This window comes from Priapulus caudatus, unplaced genomic scaffold (genome assembly GCF_000485595.1).
Source record: "Priapulus caudatus unplaced genomic scaffold, Priapulus_caudatus-5.0.1 Scaffold1231, whole genome shotgun sequence".
Classification (NCBI taxonomy): Eukaryota; Metazoa; Priapulida; class Priapulimorpha; order Priapulimorphida; family Priapulidae; genus Priapulus; species Priapulus caudatus.
The window spans coordinates 33447-48994 of NW_014578292.1; the positions used below are offsets into that span (position 1 = coordinate 33447).

At 49.7% G+C, this 15548-nt stretch overlaps 1 protein-coding gene across 1 annotated transcript in view; it reads right to left on the reverse strand.

Moving 5' to 3' along the window:
- Positions 1 to 3277: 3277 nt before the first annotated feature.
- Positions 3278 to 15548, reverse strand: part of LOC106815903 (ubiquitin-like modifier-activating enzyme 6) — a 38156-nt gene continuing 25885 nt past the window's right edge. Inside the window, exons 15-26 of the mRNA XM_014820430.1 lie at positions 12991 to 13160; positions 12020 to 12148; positions 10933 to 11142; positions 10346 to 10461; positions 9687 to 9828; positions 8800 to 8920; positions 8123 to 8202; positions 7037 to 7123; positions 6691 to 6950; positions 5796 to 5883; positions 4213 to 4307; positions 3278 to 3398 (exon numbers count right to left, since the gene is read on the reverse strand). Coding sequence (XP_014675916.1) covers positions 3278 to 3398; positions 4213 to 4307; positions 5796 to 5883; positions 6691 to 6950; positions 7037 to 7123; positions 8123 to 8202; positions 8800 to 8920; positions 9687 to 9828; positions 10346 to 10461; positions 10933 to 11142; positions 12020 to 12148; positions 12991 to 13160 — 1619 coding nt within the window. The remainder of the gene's footprint in view (positions 3399 to 4212; positions 4308 to 5795; positions 5884 to 6690; positions 6951 to 7036; positions 7124 to 8122; positions 8203 to 8799; positions 8921 to 9686; positions 9829 to 10345; positions 10462 to 10932; positions 11143 to 12019; positions 12149 to 12990; positions 13161 to 15548) is intronic.

Consider the following 15548-nt stretch of genomic DNA (forward strand, 5'->3'; position numbering starts at 1 on the left):
ATATTATAACTATTATATATCATCTATATATTATAACTATTATATATCATCTATATATGATAACTATTATATATCATCTATCTAGTATAACTATTATATATCATCTACATATTATAACTATATATCATCATCATATACATCATATATAGTTTATTAGCTACAGTTACTCTATCACTTATAGTTCACTAGCTATTACTTTGGATTTTCATGGTGGTGTCATGAGAGCATCCATCGACATACAATAGAGAGTAACTATATATCATCTATATATTATAACTATTATATATCATCTCTATAGTATAACTATTATATATCATCTACATAAAATTATTATAACTATATATCATCATCATATATAGTTTATTAGCTACAGTTACTCGATCCCTTATAGTTCACTAGCTATTACTTCGGATTTCCGTGCTGGCGTCACGACAGCGTACGTAACACGTAACGACCGAGGGGGGGGGGGCTGGTGAGATAATTGAGATTATAATGAGCTAATTCTCCGCGGTGCTAACAGAAGCATCCTCTTCGCTCATGCTGTTTCAGTGGCGAGGTTTCACGGCGAGCACCGGACGTACGACGGCAGGAAGAATCGCTGCATCGCCTGCGAGTGCGCGTGGGCCGGCCGCCACGCGTGGTACCAGTGCCTCGGCTGCCCCGCCTGGCTTTGCTCCAAGTGTTCGGGCGGTGCGCGCCGGTCCTGCGACTGGCACTGAGTCACGGACGGACGGGGACCCCTGAAGGAATACACCGGGATTCCTGGAGGAGTAGACGGGTATACCTGTAGGAATACACCGGGATTCCTGTAAGAGTAGATGGGGAATTCCTGTAGAAATATACAAGGAATTCCTGTTGAAGTGCATACAGGCATAGGAAATCTTGTGGAAGTACACAGATTTCTGCAGGACTACACAGCAATACCTGTATTAGATGAGCTGTAGAATGAATTGCTGTAGGAATACATAGGGATTCCTGTACAAATACATGGGATTACAGGACTGCAGGCATACAGAGAAATTCCTTATACTGTCCCTCGTCGTGGGCGTGGGGCAAGGTGGCGCCTTGATACGAACTCGCCAAAACGTGCTTAGAATCCACTTTTTTTGTCGCGATACGATTATAACTTCCTCTGATCAGCTCCACTAATAGACCTCTGCTAAGAATCTGGGTTTGACAGGGAAAAACGAGACGAAATCTCAAGCAGTCTCAGACGTTTGTTATACAGACACATGGAGATGTACATATGAGATAGGATGTAGTAATATGTACGTTGTAGTGAGAGTACGTATGAGCTAAGTGTGGTTCAAGTATCGATTCTCTAATGCCCAGTTTTGTTCATTGCCATACTGAATCTAGCTAGTAAGTGTTGTCACGTTTTTTTTACAGAAGTACAGAACGTGGTACACCACCTGCTTGGTGTATATCCAGATCATGTGTGATGTTATTATATTATGCTTACATTATACATATGCAGCTCAGTACGTCATTTTTTACTACTGAATTAAAACTGGCTGTATAAAACGAACTGTTTATAGCATCTGTACATGTGGGCGTATGTATATACGTAAATTACATATACTTCTACCTAGTATATATATACATATACCTATGTAAGGATGTATATCGGACGTACACTATACCAGGCATTGTATTGAAAGTATCACGTAATGTGTATATTGGCGTGTATGTTGTCAATGAAACGGCAAATATTTATTAACTGATAATAAACTCAAGCCAACCATCGATAAAAATACGTTGTGAAAATTTCCATAAGAATTATTGACTTCTGTAATTTTGGCCAAACTGATCATGAAGGCTACACTACAGAAAGACGACACGCATAAAACAGTGAAAGTTGATCGCAAATGTTGGTCTTTAATGTTGCGCGTACATTATGCACATAACACATGTCTCGGGGAGAAATAATGATCATCCTGATCTCATAATGCAAAATATGTCGGCCACGATCACGAGCAATGCAAGAGGCAACTGCGCTCCCTAGACGCTCAATTTGGAAATTTATCCGACTCAAATTAAGACTGCATTTGTTTTCTTGGGCCCAGGATTTGAACCGCAATCTCCAAGTGCTAGGGCCGAGCCTATGCCACTCCTATAAGTATAATTCGGTATATGGGGTAATGTTCGGTATAAGTATAAACGGGTCGGTTACGGACCTGTTACAGGGATCACGTCTCAAAATCTCACGAAAAAAACCTAAAAAAATAACGCAACGGAAGCAAATCGTTTGACCAACGACGCGAGAAATCACCGAGTAAAGCTTGACTAGCAACCCACAGACACTCCCCTTCACAACTCGCACACAGCCGAGATATTCCGACTTTGATATGATATCGTAACCACAGTCGGAAGAATTTTTTGGCTGCCGTCGACAAACGCTGGCATTGATTACGATTGACGACATCTCTCTCGTTAGCACGATCCTCTCGTTAACACGAAGAGAGACCGCGAATTAACGAGGGAGCGCGTTCAGCACCTCTGAGGGGATGGAAATTCGGTTTTCCCCACGTTCACTGTTTGTATAAAGTTTCTCGCTAGATACTATGGCTCCTCGCTGTCTCTCTCTCTGTGATAAAACTCAAGCTGAATATATATATATATGTATATACTGCACGATTCCCACAGAGAATTCTGCATGCAGAAACATCAAAAACACTCAGATATCGGCACCTCGAGATATATATATATATATACATACATGCATACGTACATATACACACTTATAAAATTACACGATACACACGCAACAGCGTTGTAAGCGTCTACGAATCGTACCGGCGGAGACGCGCGCAATCCAACACACGCGACGCGAAGGCAAATTAGCAGCGGCTATGAGGGACGAACGTTAAGGGCAGCCTCTCGCCACGACACCCACGCGCACGATTACGTACAAAGCCATCGAAACACACTCGCACTGCCATTACAAAAACGCACGACGAGAAAAGCACGACGACGCGATACGAAACACGCATAGATAGAACACTTAGCAGCACCCTTCTGATATATAAATTACGTATAAGCTACTCACGAGGGAAATCTCTTCACCTGGCAAACGCCGGGGGCGCAAATGCGGGGAGCACGGTGCCAGGAACTAATCAAATCTCATCGTTTTTTCTTATCGTTTAAAAACACGCTTTCGTCGTACGAACACCAGCGTCATCGAAACGGGGGGGGGGATGACGTTTGAGGGTCTTAAACGCTCACGTGACGCCCCCACCCACTCCCGGCCTGATCGATCGCCATCGATCGCCATCGATCACTTGAAGAAGTATCTGATTGGCGGGCCTGCAACCTCGCGACGCGTGGCATCGTCCTCCAGGGAGACGGTCAGGTCGACGTAACTCTGTCCCGCCGGAATCCGCATCAGCTTCAGCATCCTTGAATTCAATCATCATAATGATAAATTATCATCGTTAATTCATCAATTTAATCATTCATCAGCTTCATCGCTGGTGAAGCAACGACAAGTCTCACACCCGCACACGCGAGAGCCAGAAGGGGAGCGTGAAGAAAAAAACAACTAACTTTTGGTTACTTGTTGGTCCCCGAGCTTTTTCTCGTTCACTATAACCACACTATACACGTTATAATTCGAAATTTTTTTATTATACACTATGTTATTATAAATTTATGAATGTACTTTTTAAAAATATTTATATATATATATTTAAATTGGTGGGGATAATAGATATAATCGATAGTCATTACTAATACTATAGACACTCCTGAGTAGGCTGGGGGCAGATTTGCGCCAGTAGCACTAAACGCTCTACTAGACGGGGGACCAACCGGATCCACGTGCCCTCCCACCATCAAATCTGTCCACGGAGAGAGAGAGCGAGAGAGGGATAGAAAGAGAGAGAGGGATAGAAAGAGAGAGAGAGATCGAAAGAGACAGAGAGAGTGTGAGAGATAGAGAAAGAGACAGATAGAGCGAGAGAGGGATAGAAAGAGAAAGAGATAGTAAGAGACAGAGAGAGAGAGAGAGGGATAGAAAGAAATAGATAGATAGAAAGAGACACAGAGAGCGAGAGAGAGAGAGATAGAAAGAGAGAGAAAGAGATATAGAAAGAGACAGAGAGAGACAGAAGTATAAAGAGACAGAGATCGAGAAAGAGAGACAGAGACAGAGACAGAGAGAGCGCTCAATGCTAAGCAGCAGTGCGCTACTTATTGTATTTGATTACTTACGGCTGCGTGAGTCTCTTCTTGTGGCCGGGCATGATTGGAACGTAGACCATCTTCACTCCGTGAACAACCATCGTCACCGTCATGCCGTGCTCGTCCTGGAACATACAGCGAACAACGCGCCAAGATTACGTTCACAGATCAAGACATTACCGACATGCTTCACGTTCCCGCGAGGGGGTCTGGAGGGTGTGGGGAGGAGGAGGTCAGTCGGAATAAACCCGATCTCAGGGAAGGTTCAAGAACCCGATCAATGTTCCGGTCGTTCGGACCGCTCGCTCCGCGATCGGGACGGTGAAAGATAAGTCACAGCCAGGATCACGTAGGGATGCGATTCACATCGGAAATAAATTTGCAACGTTTCCTGATTCACGGCCAAGATCAACTTTCTAAAGAAATGCAGTTGGAAATACTTGATGGTGCAGCAGCAAGACGGACTAACGAGATAATAAATGCTAATTACAAACAGAGAGATGGGACCTGCGAGCATTCAGACCCGAAAACTCTCATGATCGCAATAAGTTGTGATAATAAATTAATACTAATTAAGTATATAATTAATTATATATAATTAATAACTAGAAAGGGCAGTTATCGCAACTACATGTATCCCCCGTGTTCTCCCCAAGATTTTATAATAGTATACAAGTTTGGTCGCGCTGAGGTCAATTAGGGGCCGAGTGTATAGAGCGAAGGGAATATGATGAAGGTCAAGGTCAAGTCAATGGTCAAATAAAGGTTGCAGTGACCTGGTTTCGATACGCAACACAACCTTCTCCCCAAGTAGTGTAAGTATAGCCAAGTTTGGTGCTGCTAGGTCAATTAGGGCCCGAGTTATAGAGCGAAGGAAAATATGATCAAGGTCAAGGTCAAATAAAAGCCGCAGTGACACACATTCTCCCCCAAGATGAGTAAGTATACCAGTTTGGGTAGTGCTAGGTCAATTAGGGGCCGAGTTAGAGAGCGGAAGGAAAATATATGATCAAGGTCAAGGTAAAGGTCAAATAAAGGTCGCAGTGACCTGGTTTTGGTACGCTGCTCACCCTTCTCTCCAAGATGTGTAAGTATACAAGTTGGTAGCGCTAGGTCAATTAGGGGCCGAGTTAGAGGAGCGAAGGAAAATTATGATCAAGGTCAAGGTAAAGGTCAAATAAAGGTCGCAGTGACCTGGTTTTGTACGCTGCGCCACCTTCTCCCTAAGATGTGTAAGTATACCAAGTTTGGTAGCGCTAGGTCAATTAGGGGCCGGAGTTAGAGAGGCTGAAGAAAAATATGATCAAGGTAAAGGTAAAAGGTCAAATAAAGGTCGCAGTGACCTGGTTGTGATACGCTGCTCACCTTCTCCCCAAGATGTGTAAGTATACCAAGTTTGGTAGCACTAGGTTAATTAGAGGCCGAGTTAGAGAGCGGAAGGGAAATTCTCTTGCGGGGACCGAGCGGCGGCGGCTGGGGAGACATGAAACCATAGTATCCCCGGCGACTTCGTCGCGGGAAATAAAATAACTAATATTAACAAGATAATTAATGCTAAATACTCTTTCATCTTCGTAAATGTCGTGTGGCGATGACGAAACTCTACTACTTACTCGCACGGCTTTTATGAAGTTGTTGAGAGTGAAGTCCTTGTGACCTTTTACTTCCCAGCGGTCCCACAGCGTTATGTGCACGCTGTCACTGCAAGCAACACACGACCACGTTAGCAAGAGAAACCCAACGAATCGTGATCGCGTTAGTTGAAGAAACCCAGCGAACTGGAGATCAATTTAGTAGAAGAAATCTAAGGCGGGGCATTTGTCTATCTATCGGCAGGAACATTCCCTTTACTTGCATTTAGATCGTGATCAAAGCGCTTACCACGCGCGACCTGGTACTATACCCGAGGCCAATATTAACCATGCATTTATCATCTTTATCCATCGTGGAAGCGCGAGAACACCCCGCTCGCTCCTCCCCTCTCCTCCCTCCACCTCCTCCAACCCTCCTCCCTGCTATCATCAAACACCGTCCTACCTGAGCTGCGTGCCACTGGCACGGGCGCCGGCTCAGCGACGACAATCACCGGAAGTGCGAGAACAAACCCTCTCCCACCACCCCTCCTCCCTCCCTGCTACCGCCACCCTCCACCCACCCCTCCCTCCTCCCTATCCCGTTATTCCATCGATCGATCCTACCTGAGCTGCGTGCACTGGCACCGGCGCCGGCTCCGCGACCACGATCACCGGAAGTGCGGAGAACAAACCCCCTCCCACCGCCCCTGCCTCCCTCCCTGCTACCACCACCCTCCCCCCACCCCTCCCTCCTCCTGCTATCTATCGATCGATCCTACCTGAGCTGCGTGCACTGGCACCGGCGCCGGCTCCGCGACCACGATCACCGGAAGTGCGAGAACAAACCCCCTCCCACCGCCCTCCTCCCTCCCTGCTACCACCACCGCCTCCACCCACCCCTCCCTCCCTCCTGCTATCTATCGATCGATCCTACCTGAGCTGCGTGCACTGGCACGGCGCCGGCTTAGCGACCACGATCACCGGAAGTGCGAGGTTGAGGAAGCGTTCTGTTGCGTCCCCCGCCGCCCCGCCCGCGGCCGGCGACGCTAGCGCCACCGTTGACGAGCTCGCAAGTCGCGCAGGGCCAGCGACGGAAGCCGTCGTCGTGGCGATGGCCGGCACAATGCGTCCGGCGATGCGTTTAGTCTCAGGCGGTCGGCTGGCTCGATGCGTACATGCACGCAGCGAAGGCTTCTGCGGCGAGATAACGCAGACGCACGCGCGCGTCAGAGGCGTTCAATAAACGCTACGAATCCGACCCCAGATTTGGAATTCCATACGGATTTGCAGTCCGATTTGGAATCCCGATTCGAATCGCTCTTCAGGCGGTCGACTGGCTCGATGCCGTACATGCACGCGCGCAAGTTCTCGGAGAGATAACGCGGGCGCACGGCGCGCGGGATCAGAGCGATCATCCGCTATGAAATTAGGTAGCAGTAATGGTGGTAGGTGGGATTTTCTGTCCGTGAGTGCGCCAATCGGCAAAAGGTTATTACCTTATAACGAAACTACTGCAACGAATTTCAAGAATATTCTTTATCATTTCGATTAATTCTACTGCAGAATCGACCTCGATGAAGTATATGGTATGTGTCAATATACGTCGCGGCGACGACGGCAGAAACATCACTGGGCCGACCAAGGGCGTGTTTGTTTGGGACAAATCCGTCTGATCGAGATCCATATGATCCTGATCCGACCAAACAAACGCAGCAGCTGTGATTGGCTGAGGCGCAGACCGCCATACTGGATCCCGTTCGAATCCGCCTCGCTAGCAGGGTGAGTTCGCGTGGATCGATATCAAGTGATCCGACCAAAAACAAACAGTCAGATCAGTCGCAATCCCATCGGAATCGAGATCAGTGGATCCGACCAACAAACGCGCCCCTCAAGTCTCAGCCGTCGTAGGGGGGGGGGATGAAGCGTGCACACGAAGGGTACAGATCTGGCTTAGTCTCTGTAAAAAAATGCAAAAAACCACTCTCTCTCTCGCATGCACGGCGATGTCGGCCCCGCCGTCTAGCCAACGGGTTTGACGAGTTTCTCGAAAGTGACGAATTTAACAAAAGCGCGTTCAAGGTGCGTCACCGCGGCCGCCGCCGCGAGAGTCATCAATCACGCACAAGTTTACGATAGAAACCACATATAAATACTATATCTCAATATACACTAAGTCTTGATTGTGAATTTATATGTAATAGGATCCCGAACATACAAATGTAAGTTAAGTATAAAGTTGTGTACCAAAGTATACCTACATATCAAATCGTACACAAGTTATGTAACATGTTTGTAACATACCTGGAAAAAAAGAAATTGTTCAAAAAAAATAATCACGCTCACGACTTCCGGCTCGACTCACTCACCGACACGGCCGTCATGAAGTCCACGTGTCCGTTGCTGTCGTCGTCCTTCTCGAAGGTCAACGGCTGCAGCGCAAGGTCGCCTGCGTCGCGGGAGAATAACGGATCGTGACGGTTACGGCGGTGCATCGCGCGCGAGCAGACGAATTACGCGGTGGCGCTACCGGCTTTCCTGCGTGTGGGGGGCGGGCGGAGGGGGGAGGTAACGTTAAGATTGATGTTGAGACTCAACGTTGTTTCCCCGATTCATTTCAGTAATTTTCGTTTCAGTTTTCTGGGAAATTAACCAACCCACTTGTACAATCTCCAGGTACGTCATCATAACGTTTTCGATGAATTGGTCTGAGACGCGCGTGCGTGAGACGGGCTAAGCTACACCTGTACAATCTTTAAGCTCATACATTATAACGATTTTTGACAAATCGCGACGCCAGGGCGCGTATGGCAGATTAACCTACACCTGTACCATCTCCCGGTACATGATCAGAACATATTCGACAAATCACGACGCCAGCGCGCGTGCAGCGGTTTAACCTACACCTGTACAATCTCCCGGATATGACCATAACGTATTCCACGAATCAGCGTGCGCGTGTGTGCGTTGTTGCCGTAGTTATCCGCGTCGTTGCCGTAGTTACCCGCGTCGTTGCCGTGGTTACCCGCGTCGTTGCCGTGGTTACCTGCGTCCAGCTGTCCGGCCTGTATGGCGTTCTGCAGCAGCGTCTCGACGGCCTGAAGATCGTCGATGCTTGCCACGTGGGGCTCGGCGGGACGCGTCACCGACTCGTCCGTCTCTATCGCCTGCAGAGACACGACGAACGGGGAGTTGGGAAACTAGTCAAGGCACCGATCGACGCAGCGAACAACGAATTATGTTACGCGCCGAACAATGGACTATATCATACTGTCTAACGGGTAGATTTTAGTATTACTACCTAGACGGCTAGATTTATTACTTTTCTGCCAACTAACCACCGTGATGGAAGATGGATTGAGAGCACGACACGCACTCATGAGGCCGTTGGGAGGACGCCAGACAGTCGTGGCGCGGCACCGTACGAGGGGGTGATGCGGAACGCAGACAAGTCGAGCGTGACGAGGAGGGTTGGGAGACGAGACGAGGCGCCGACGTGACGAGGGGGGTTGGGGAGTCGCGTCGTCACGCCGATTGGGTATTTCGGATACGAACGACTGTACCAGTCTGGTGCGATGATGGAGACGAATCTGATGAGGGCGCGCGACACAACATAACAAGTAACGCTTACCAACTTGCCCTCCATCAAACCCCCCTTGTTAAACAAGTCATTAAAGCGAGATGCACAAAAAGAGGGGGTGCGGTTACAAAGGTCACACAAAAGTTTCACGAGAAAGTGACCAAAAATCGACCGGGGGGTCAGAACGGACTTCAGATCGCACGTCGGAACCACGGGCGACGCGGTGATGAGGGAACACAGAAGAACCCCCCTCCCCGAGAACATTCGCGTGTTGTTCACGCCGGGCGACGCGGTGATGAGGGGACACATAAGAACCCTCACCCTTGCCGAGAGGGGTTGTCCGTCGTACTGACCTTGGACGACGGTCTCCAAGGTACCACGGTGATGTTAGAGATGATCTGATCGATGCACTGAGGTGACAAGTCCTCCTCGGTGATGGCGAGACCGTAAACTTGCGCGTAAAGTTTCGCCGTGACCACGACGCAGTCAACATGTCTGCGAATATTATTTAGCGTTAAATATTTATTATTTAATTAAAGCATTAATTTGTTAGGGACTCTTGGTGCGAATGCCTGCTAAATAACGAGTGAGAAAATTGCACTGCTCAACCTAAAAAAACTCGCCTGCTTGGATATTATTTAGCGTTAATCATTTATTCAATTAAAGCATTAACTTGTTAGCGACTCGCGGTGCGAACGCCTGCTAAATGACGAGCGAGAAATTGCACTGCTCAACCTAAAAACAACTCTTCTGCTCGGATTTAAAAACTGTAAACTTGGGCGTATAGTTTCGCCGTGACCACGAACAACGCAGTCGAAGTGTCTGCGAATGTTTAGCGTTAATTACGCAACTTTTAATTAACAACGTCTGCTAAATCGCTAGTTGGAAAGCCGCACTGCTCAATCTCAAAAACACCTGGTCAAATTTTACATGTACTACGATGACGCGAGGCAAGTGAGTTCACATTTGCATTCGCGCTGCTTTATTGATTCTTATTTTTTTTTAAACTTACAGAGAGTTGCAGATGTCAAACTGAATGTGCGACGGCGGTCGCTTCGGCGACTGCCAAAACAACGAGCCATCCCTCAACTTGGTGTCAAGAGGAAACGCATGTCTGAGGTGCTTCGCCTGCAAGGTAACGGAACCTCATCACAAACAAGGAGTGAATGGAGAAGGGAGAAAATAACTAGCTTCTAAAAACCTCTACCATACAAACCACGAACTGCATGCTGCGCATTATCGGCAAGATAAATCACGCACAGTGGCCTAAAACATTGCTTCAAACTTTTACCAATAACCGAATTCATAAAAAAATTCCATTTAGAATTCCATTACCATTTAGAAACAAAATCGCACTACTAGAATGCAAACCCACTAGAACACTAACAACTAGAAACAAAGCCACACTACTGGAACGTGCGCTCACGCCGGGACAAAACCACACTAGAATACTAACACCTACAAACAAAATCGCAGAACGAAAACCCACTAGAACACTACAAGCACAACTAGAAACAAAACCACACCACCATAACACACACACGCTCACTCCACCCTCACCCCGTGATAAAAAACAACAACAACCGCCTCGCTCCTCACCTTGTGACTGAAGTACTTCTCGAACTTGCGGCGTGCGAGCTGCAGGCAGTCGGTCCAGGCGCGTGGCCGCGAGGAGACGACCTTGACGACGTGGGGGAGGTTGTCGAGGCTGCGGCCGTCGCGGACCGCGCGCACGACCGCGTCCGGTGGGCCGTGCGACGTCCAGAACTTGTTGTACATCGCAGGCTTCATCGCGAACGAGCTCTCAAACTGCAAGATGGCGGCGGGAGGGACCTATCAGAGGCGGGGGCGGCAGCGCGGATATTATGGTTGGAGGGAGGGACCTATTGTTATGTATTACGCTATGGCCTACTTTAGGACGCGCAGGGTTACCGCGCGCAGTGGTATCCATGCAGTATGTGTGGTACGGGTGACTTCGTTGTAATAAAATAGTTCTTCTTGCAATGGCAGCCGTTCGTACTGGTTGATGTTTGAGGCAGCGGAGATTTGTTCTGACTAGTCCAGTGCCTAGACGGCCAGACTGGACGTAACACCTATCAGAGGCAGCGGTGGATAAAGCGCGGATATTATTGTCGGGGGGAGGCAGAGGCAGAGGGACAGTGCGTTACTTCATCGCGAACAACCTCTCAAACTGCAAGATGGCGGAGGGATAGACTTAACAGAGGCGGGGGTGGCCGCGCAGATATAAGGGGCGGGGGTGAGGGGAGGAGGAGGCAGCGTGGCTATTACATAACTTCATCGCGAACGAGCTCTCAAACTGCAAGATGGCGGACAGACGGACCTACCAGAGGCAGCGGTGGCTAAAGCGCGGATATTATAGGCAGGGACAGCGCATTAGTTCATCGCAAACGAGCTCTCAAACTGCAAGATGGCCGACAGACGGACCTATCAGAGGCGGCGGTGGCAGCGCGGATATTATGGGCGGGAGGAGGGGGGAGGTGGAGGCACCGCGACAGTGTCCGCGTGTTACTAAATCGCAAACTGAGTCATGGTGGAAATTGTCTATATACAGTTACAGGGCACCAGTATTACAGTAGCAAATTGAGCTGACAATGTGACAATCTTGCAGCAAACTGGACCAGAGAGCAGCAGCGACACAGTGGCACACCCAGGTAAAAACATGTACCTTGTCACGCACCCACTGTATCGTGTGCTCGATGACGGCCGGGAACGACTTGACGGTGCAGTACGGGATGTCCTGCTCTACGGGATCCTGCTGGCTGCTGTACGACTCGGTCAGGTGCGGCACGATCACCTGCGGCGGAGGATGAGGAGAGATGAAGCCATGAAGCTGACGATGAAGTCACGGCGACGGACGTCGTCAACGTTGCACCGCAGCGACGAGTGATGGCAACGTCATCAACACGTCGTCAACGTCATCATCGTCAACCCCCCACCCAATTGCCAACATTGGCCCCCTTTCGACGGTGTCACAACTTGTTTCAAGTTGTTGTAGGCTATCATCGTACGGTGTTCTACTGCGGAATGGGCCGAACAATGATACTGTTGTGTATAACTGAGAATAAACATAGTGCGACCCATTCCTCACGAAAACGAGTATTACAATGAGACTAAGACCATTCTCAAGACTTCTCGCATGTCGCCGCTTCGGAACGAACCCGCCGTTAGCGCGAACGCGCATCGCAGCGACGCAATCACGCTCTCGGACTTGGACTTCAGGTCTCCGACCATCATCGCCGACACGACCTCCCCCCCGATGACTCGTCGTCACACACCACCCGCGCGATCAGACGGCAACGACGCGACAAACAGAGCTTTCCCTAGATATCTTTCCACTACTAATTTATTATTTATCTACTCTATGACACCTGGCCGTGCACTATGCTAATTTTTCCAGGGGATGGCAGACTAGATGACTGTACGGTCTTCTACGTCATCCCTTCACTGTATTGTTTATTTATTTTTGTTAAAATCCTTATATCAATTATTTAATACTAATACTTTTCACTAATGTTGATGCAATTACTAATATTGAAAGCGATAAATAAAACTGTTATATATTTTATCCTATATCTTATATCTTCCCCGGCAACGACGACCCTCCACGTCACGAGATTCGCGCGATTTTCGGCGCACCTGCACGTGACCCTTTGCGCCGAGCGTGCCGGAGTCGAGCAGCGCCCTCTGGTTGGTGACGCAGCGTCCGTCGATGTAGCGACGCGCCTCGACGTTGTCCAGCGCGTTGACGACGACGTGCTGGCGCGTGAAGAAGTCGTCCGAGTACGTCTGCTCGCTCTGAGGGCACACTGTAAGGAGCGAGGAAGGAGAGCTCCACCCACCCCTCCCTCCTCCCTCATCCCTGCTATCCATCGATCGATCCTACCTGAGCTGCGTGCACTGGCACGGCGCCGGCTCCGCGACCACGATCACCGGAAGTGCGAGGTTGAGGAAGCTGTTCCTGTGCGTCCCCGCCGCCTCCGCCGCCGCCGCCGGCGACGCTAGCGCCACCTTGACAAGCTCGCAAGTCGCGAGGCCGGCGACGGCAGCCGTCGTCGTGGCGATGGCCGGCACAATGCGTCCGGCGATGCGTTTAGTCTTCAGGCGGTCGGCTGGCTCGATGCCGTACATGCACGCGCGAAGGTTCTGCGGAGAGATAACGCAGACGCACGCGCGGTCAGAGCGGTTCATCCGCTACGAATCCGACCCCAGATTCGGAAATCCAACACGGATTTGCAGTCCGATTTGGAATCAGATTCGGAATCAGATTCAGAATCGTCTTCAGGCGGTCGGCTGGCTCGATGCCGTACATGCACGCGCGCAAGTTCTGCGGAGAGATAACGCGGGCGCACGTGCGGCGGGGTCAGAGCGATTCATCCGCTATGAATTAGGTAGCAGTAATGGTGGTAGGTGGGATTTCTGTCCGTGAGTGCGCCAATCGGGCAAAAGGTTATTACGTTATAACGAAACTACTGCAACGAATTTCAAGAATATTCTTTATCATTTCGATTGATTCTACTGCAGATTCGACCTCGATGAAGTATATGGTATGTGTCAATATACGTCGCGGCGACGACGCAGAAACATCACTGGGTCGACCAAGGGCGTGTTTGTTTGGGACAAATCCGTCTGATCGAGATCATATGATCCTGATCCGACCAAACAAACGCAGCAGCTGTGATTGGCTGAGGCGCAGACCGCCATATTGGATACCGTTCGAATCTGCCTCGCTAGCAGGGTCGAGTTCGGTGGATCGATATCAAGTGATCCGACCAAACAAACAGTCAGATCAGCGAATCCATCGGATCGAGATCCGTGGATCCGACCAAACAAACGCGCCCCAAGTCTCACCGTCGTGCATTATGGCGACACGACTACCCCCCGATGACTCTCGGTCGTACCCACCCGCGCGACTCAACGGCACGACGCGGAAACAGAGCTTTCCTAGATATCTTTCCAGTGAATTTATCTATTTATCGTTACTCCGTAGGACCTGCCGGTACTATGCAATTTTCCAGCGGGATGGCCGACTAGTGACGTCGGTCTTCTACGTCATCCTTCACTGTATGTTTATTTTTTTTGTTAAAATCTTATATCAATTATTTATACTAATACTTTTCAGCATTGTTGTGGCATTATAATATGAAGCGGATAATAAATGTTATATTTTTATCTTATATCTCGGGGATATCGTTCCCGCAACGCGAGCCTCCACGTCAACGAGATTCGCGCGATTTTCGGCGCACCTGCACGTGCCCTTTGCGCCGAGCGTGCGGAGTCGAGCAGCGCCCTTGATTGGTGACGAAGCGTCCGTCGATCATGTGTAGCGACGCCCTCGAGTTGTCCGCGCCGGTTGCGACGAGTGCTGGCGCCCGTTGAAGAAGTGTCGAGTAGTCTGTCGCTCTGAGCGGCACATTGTATAGGAGCGGAGGAGGAGGAGACTGACGTTGCTCGCTCTGGAGACACACTGTAAGGAGCGAGGAGGAGACTGAACGCTTGCTCATCTGGAGCCACTAGTAAGTGGGAGCGAGGAAGGAGTGAGACTGAGAGCGTTGCTCGCTCTGAGGGACACGTAAGGAGCTGGGAAGGAGGAGGATCTGAACGCGTTGCTCGCTCGTTAGGCCACTGTAGGAGCGAGGAGGAAGCGAGATCTGACGCTTGTACGCTCTGAGGGCACCGACTGTAAGGAAGCGAGGAAGGAGGGATGACGTTGCCGCTTGAGGGCACACTGTAAGAAGGAGGAAGGAGGAGATGAACGCTTGGCTCGCTTGAGGCACACTGTAGGAGGCGAGGAAGGGGAGACGGAACGCTGCGCGCTCTGAGGGCACGATGTTATGGAGCGAGGAAGGAGGGACTGAACGGAACAAACGCATGCTGCTCGCTCTTGAGGGCACCTGTAAGGAGCGGAGGACAGGAGGAGATCTGAACGCTTGTTGCCTCGGGAGGGCACCACTGTAAAGGAGCGAGGAAGGAGGAGTCTGAACGCTTGCTCGCTATGGGGCACACTGTAAGAGCGAGGAAAGAGGGGATGGAACGCATTGCTCGCTCTGAGGGACATGTAAGGAAGCGGGAGGTAGGGATGAACTTGCTTCGACTCTGATGGGCACACGGCTAAGGCAGCGGGAAGGAGGTGAGACTGACGAATTGCTCGCTCTGAGGGCACAGTTGTAAGGAGCGGGAGGAGGAAGACTGACGCA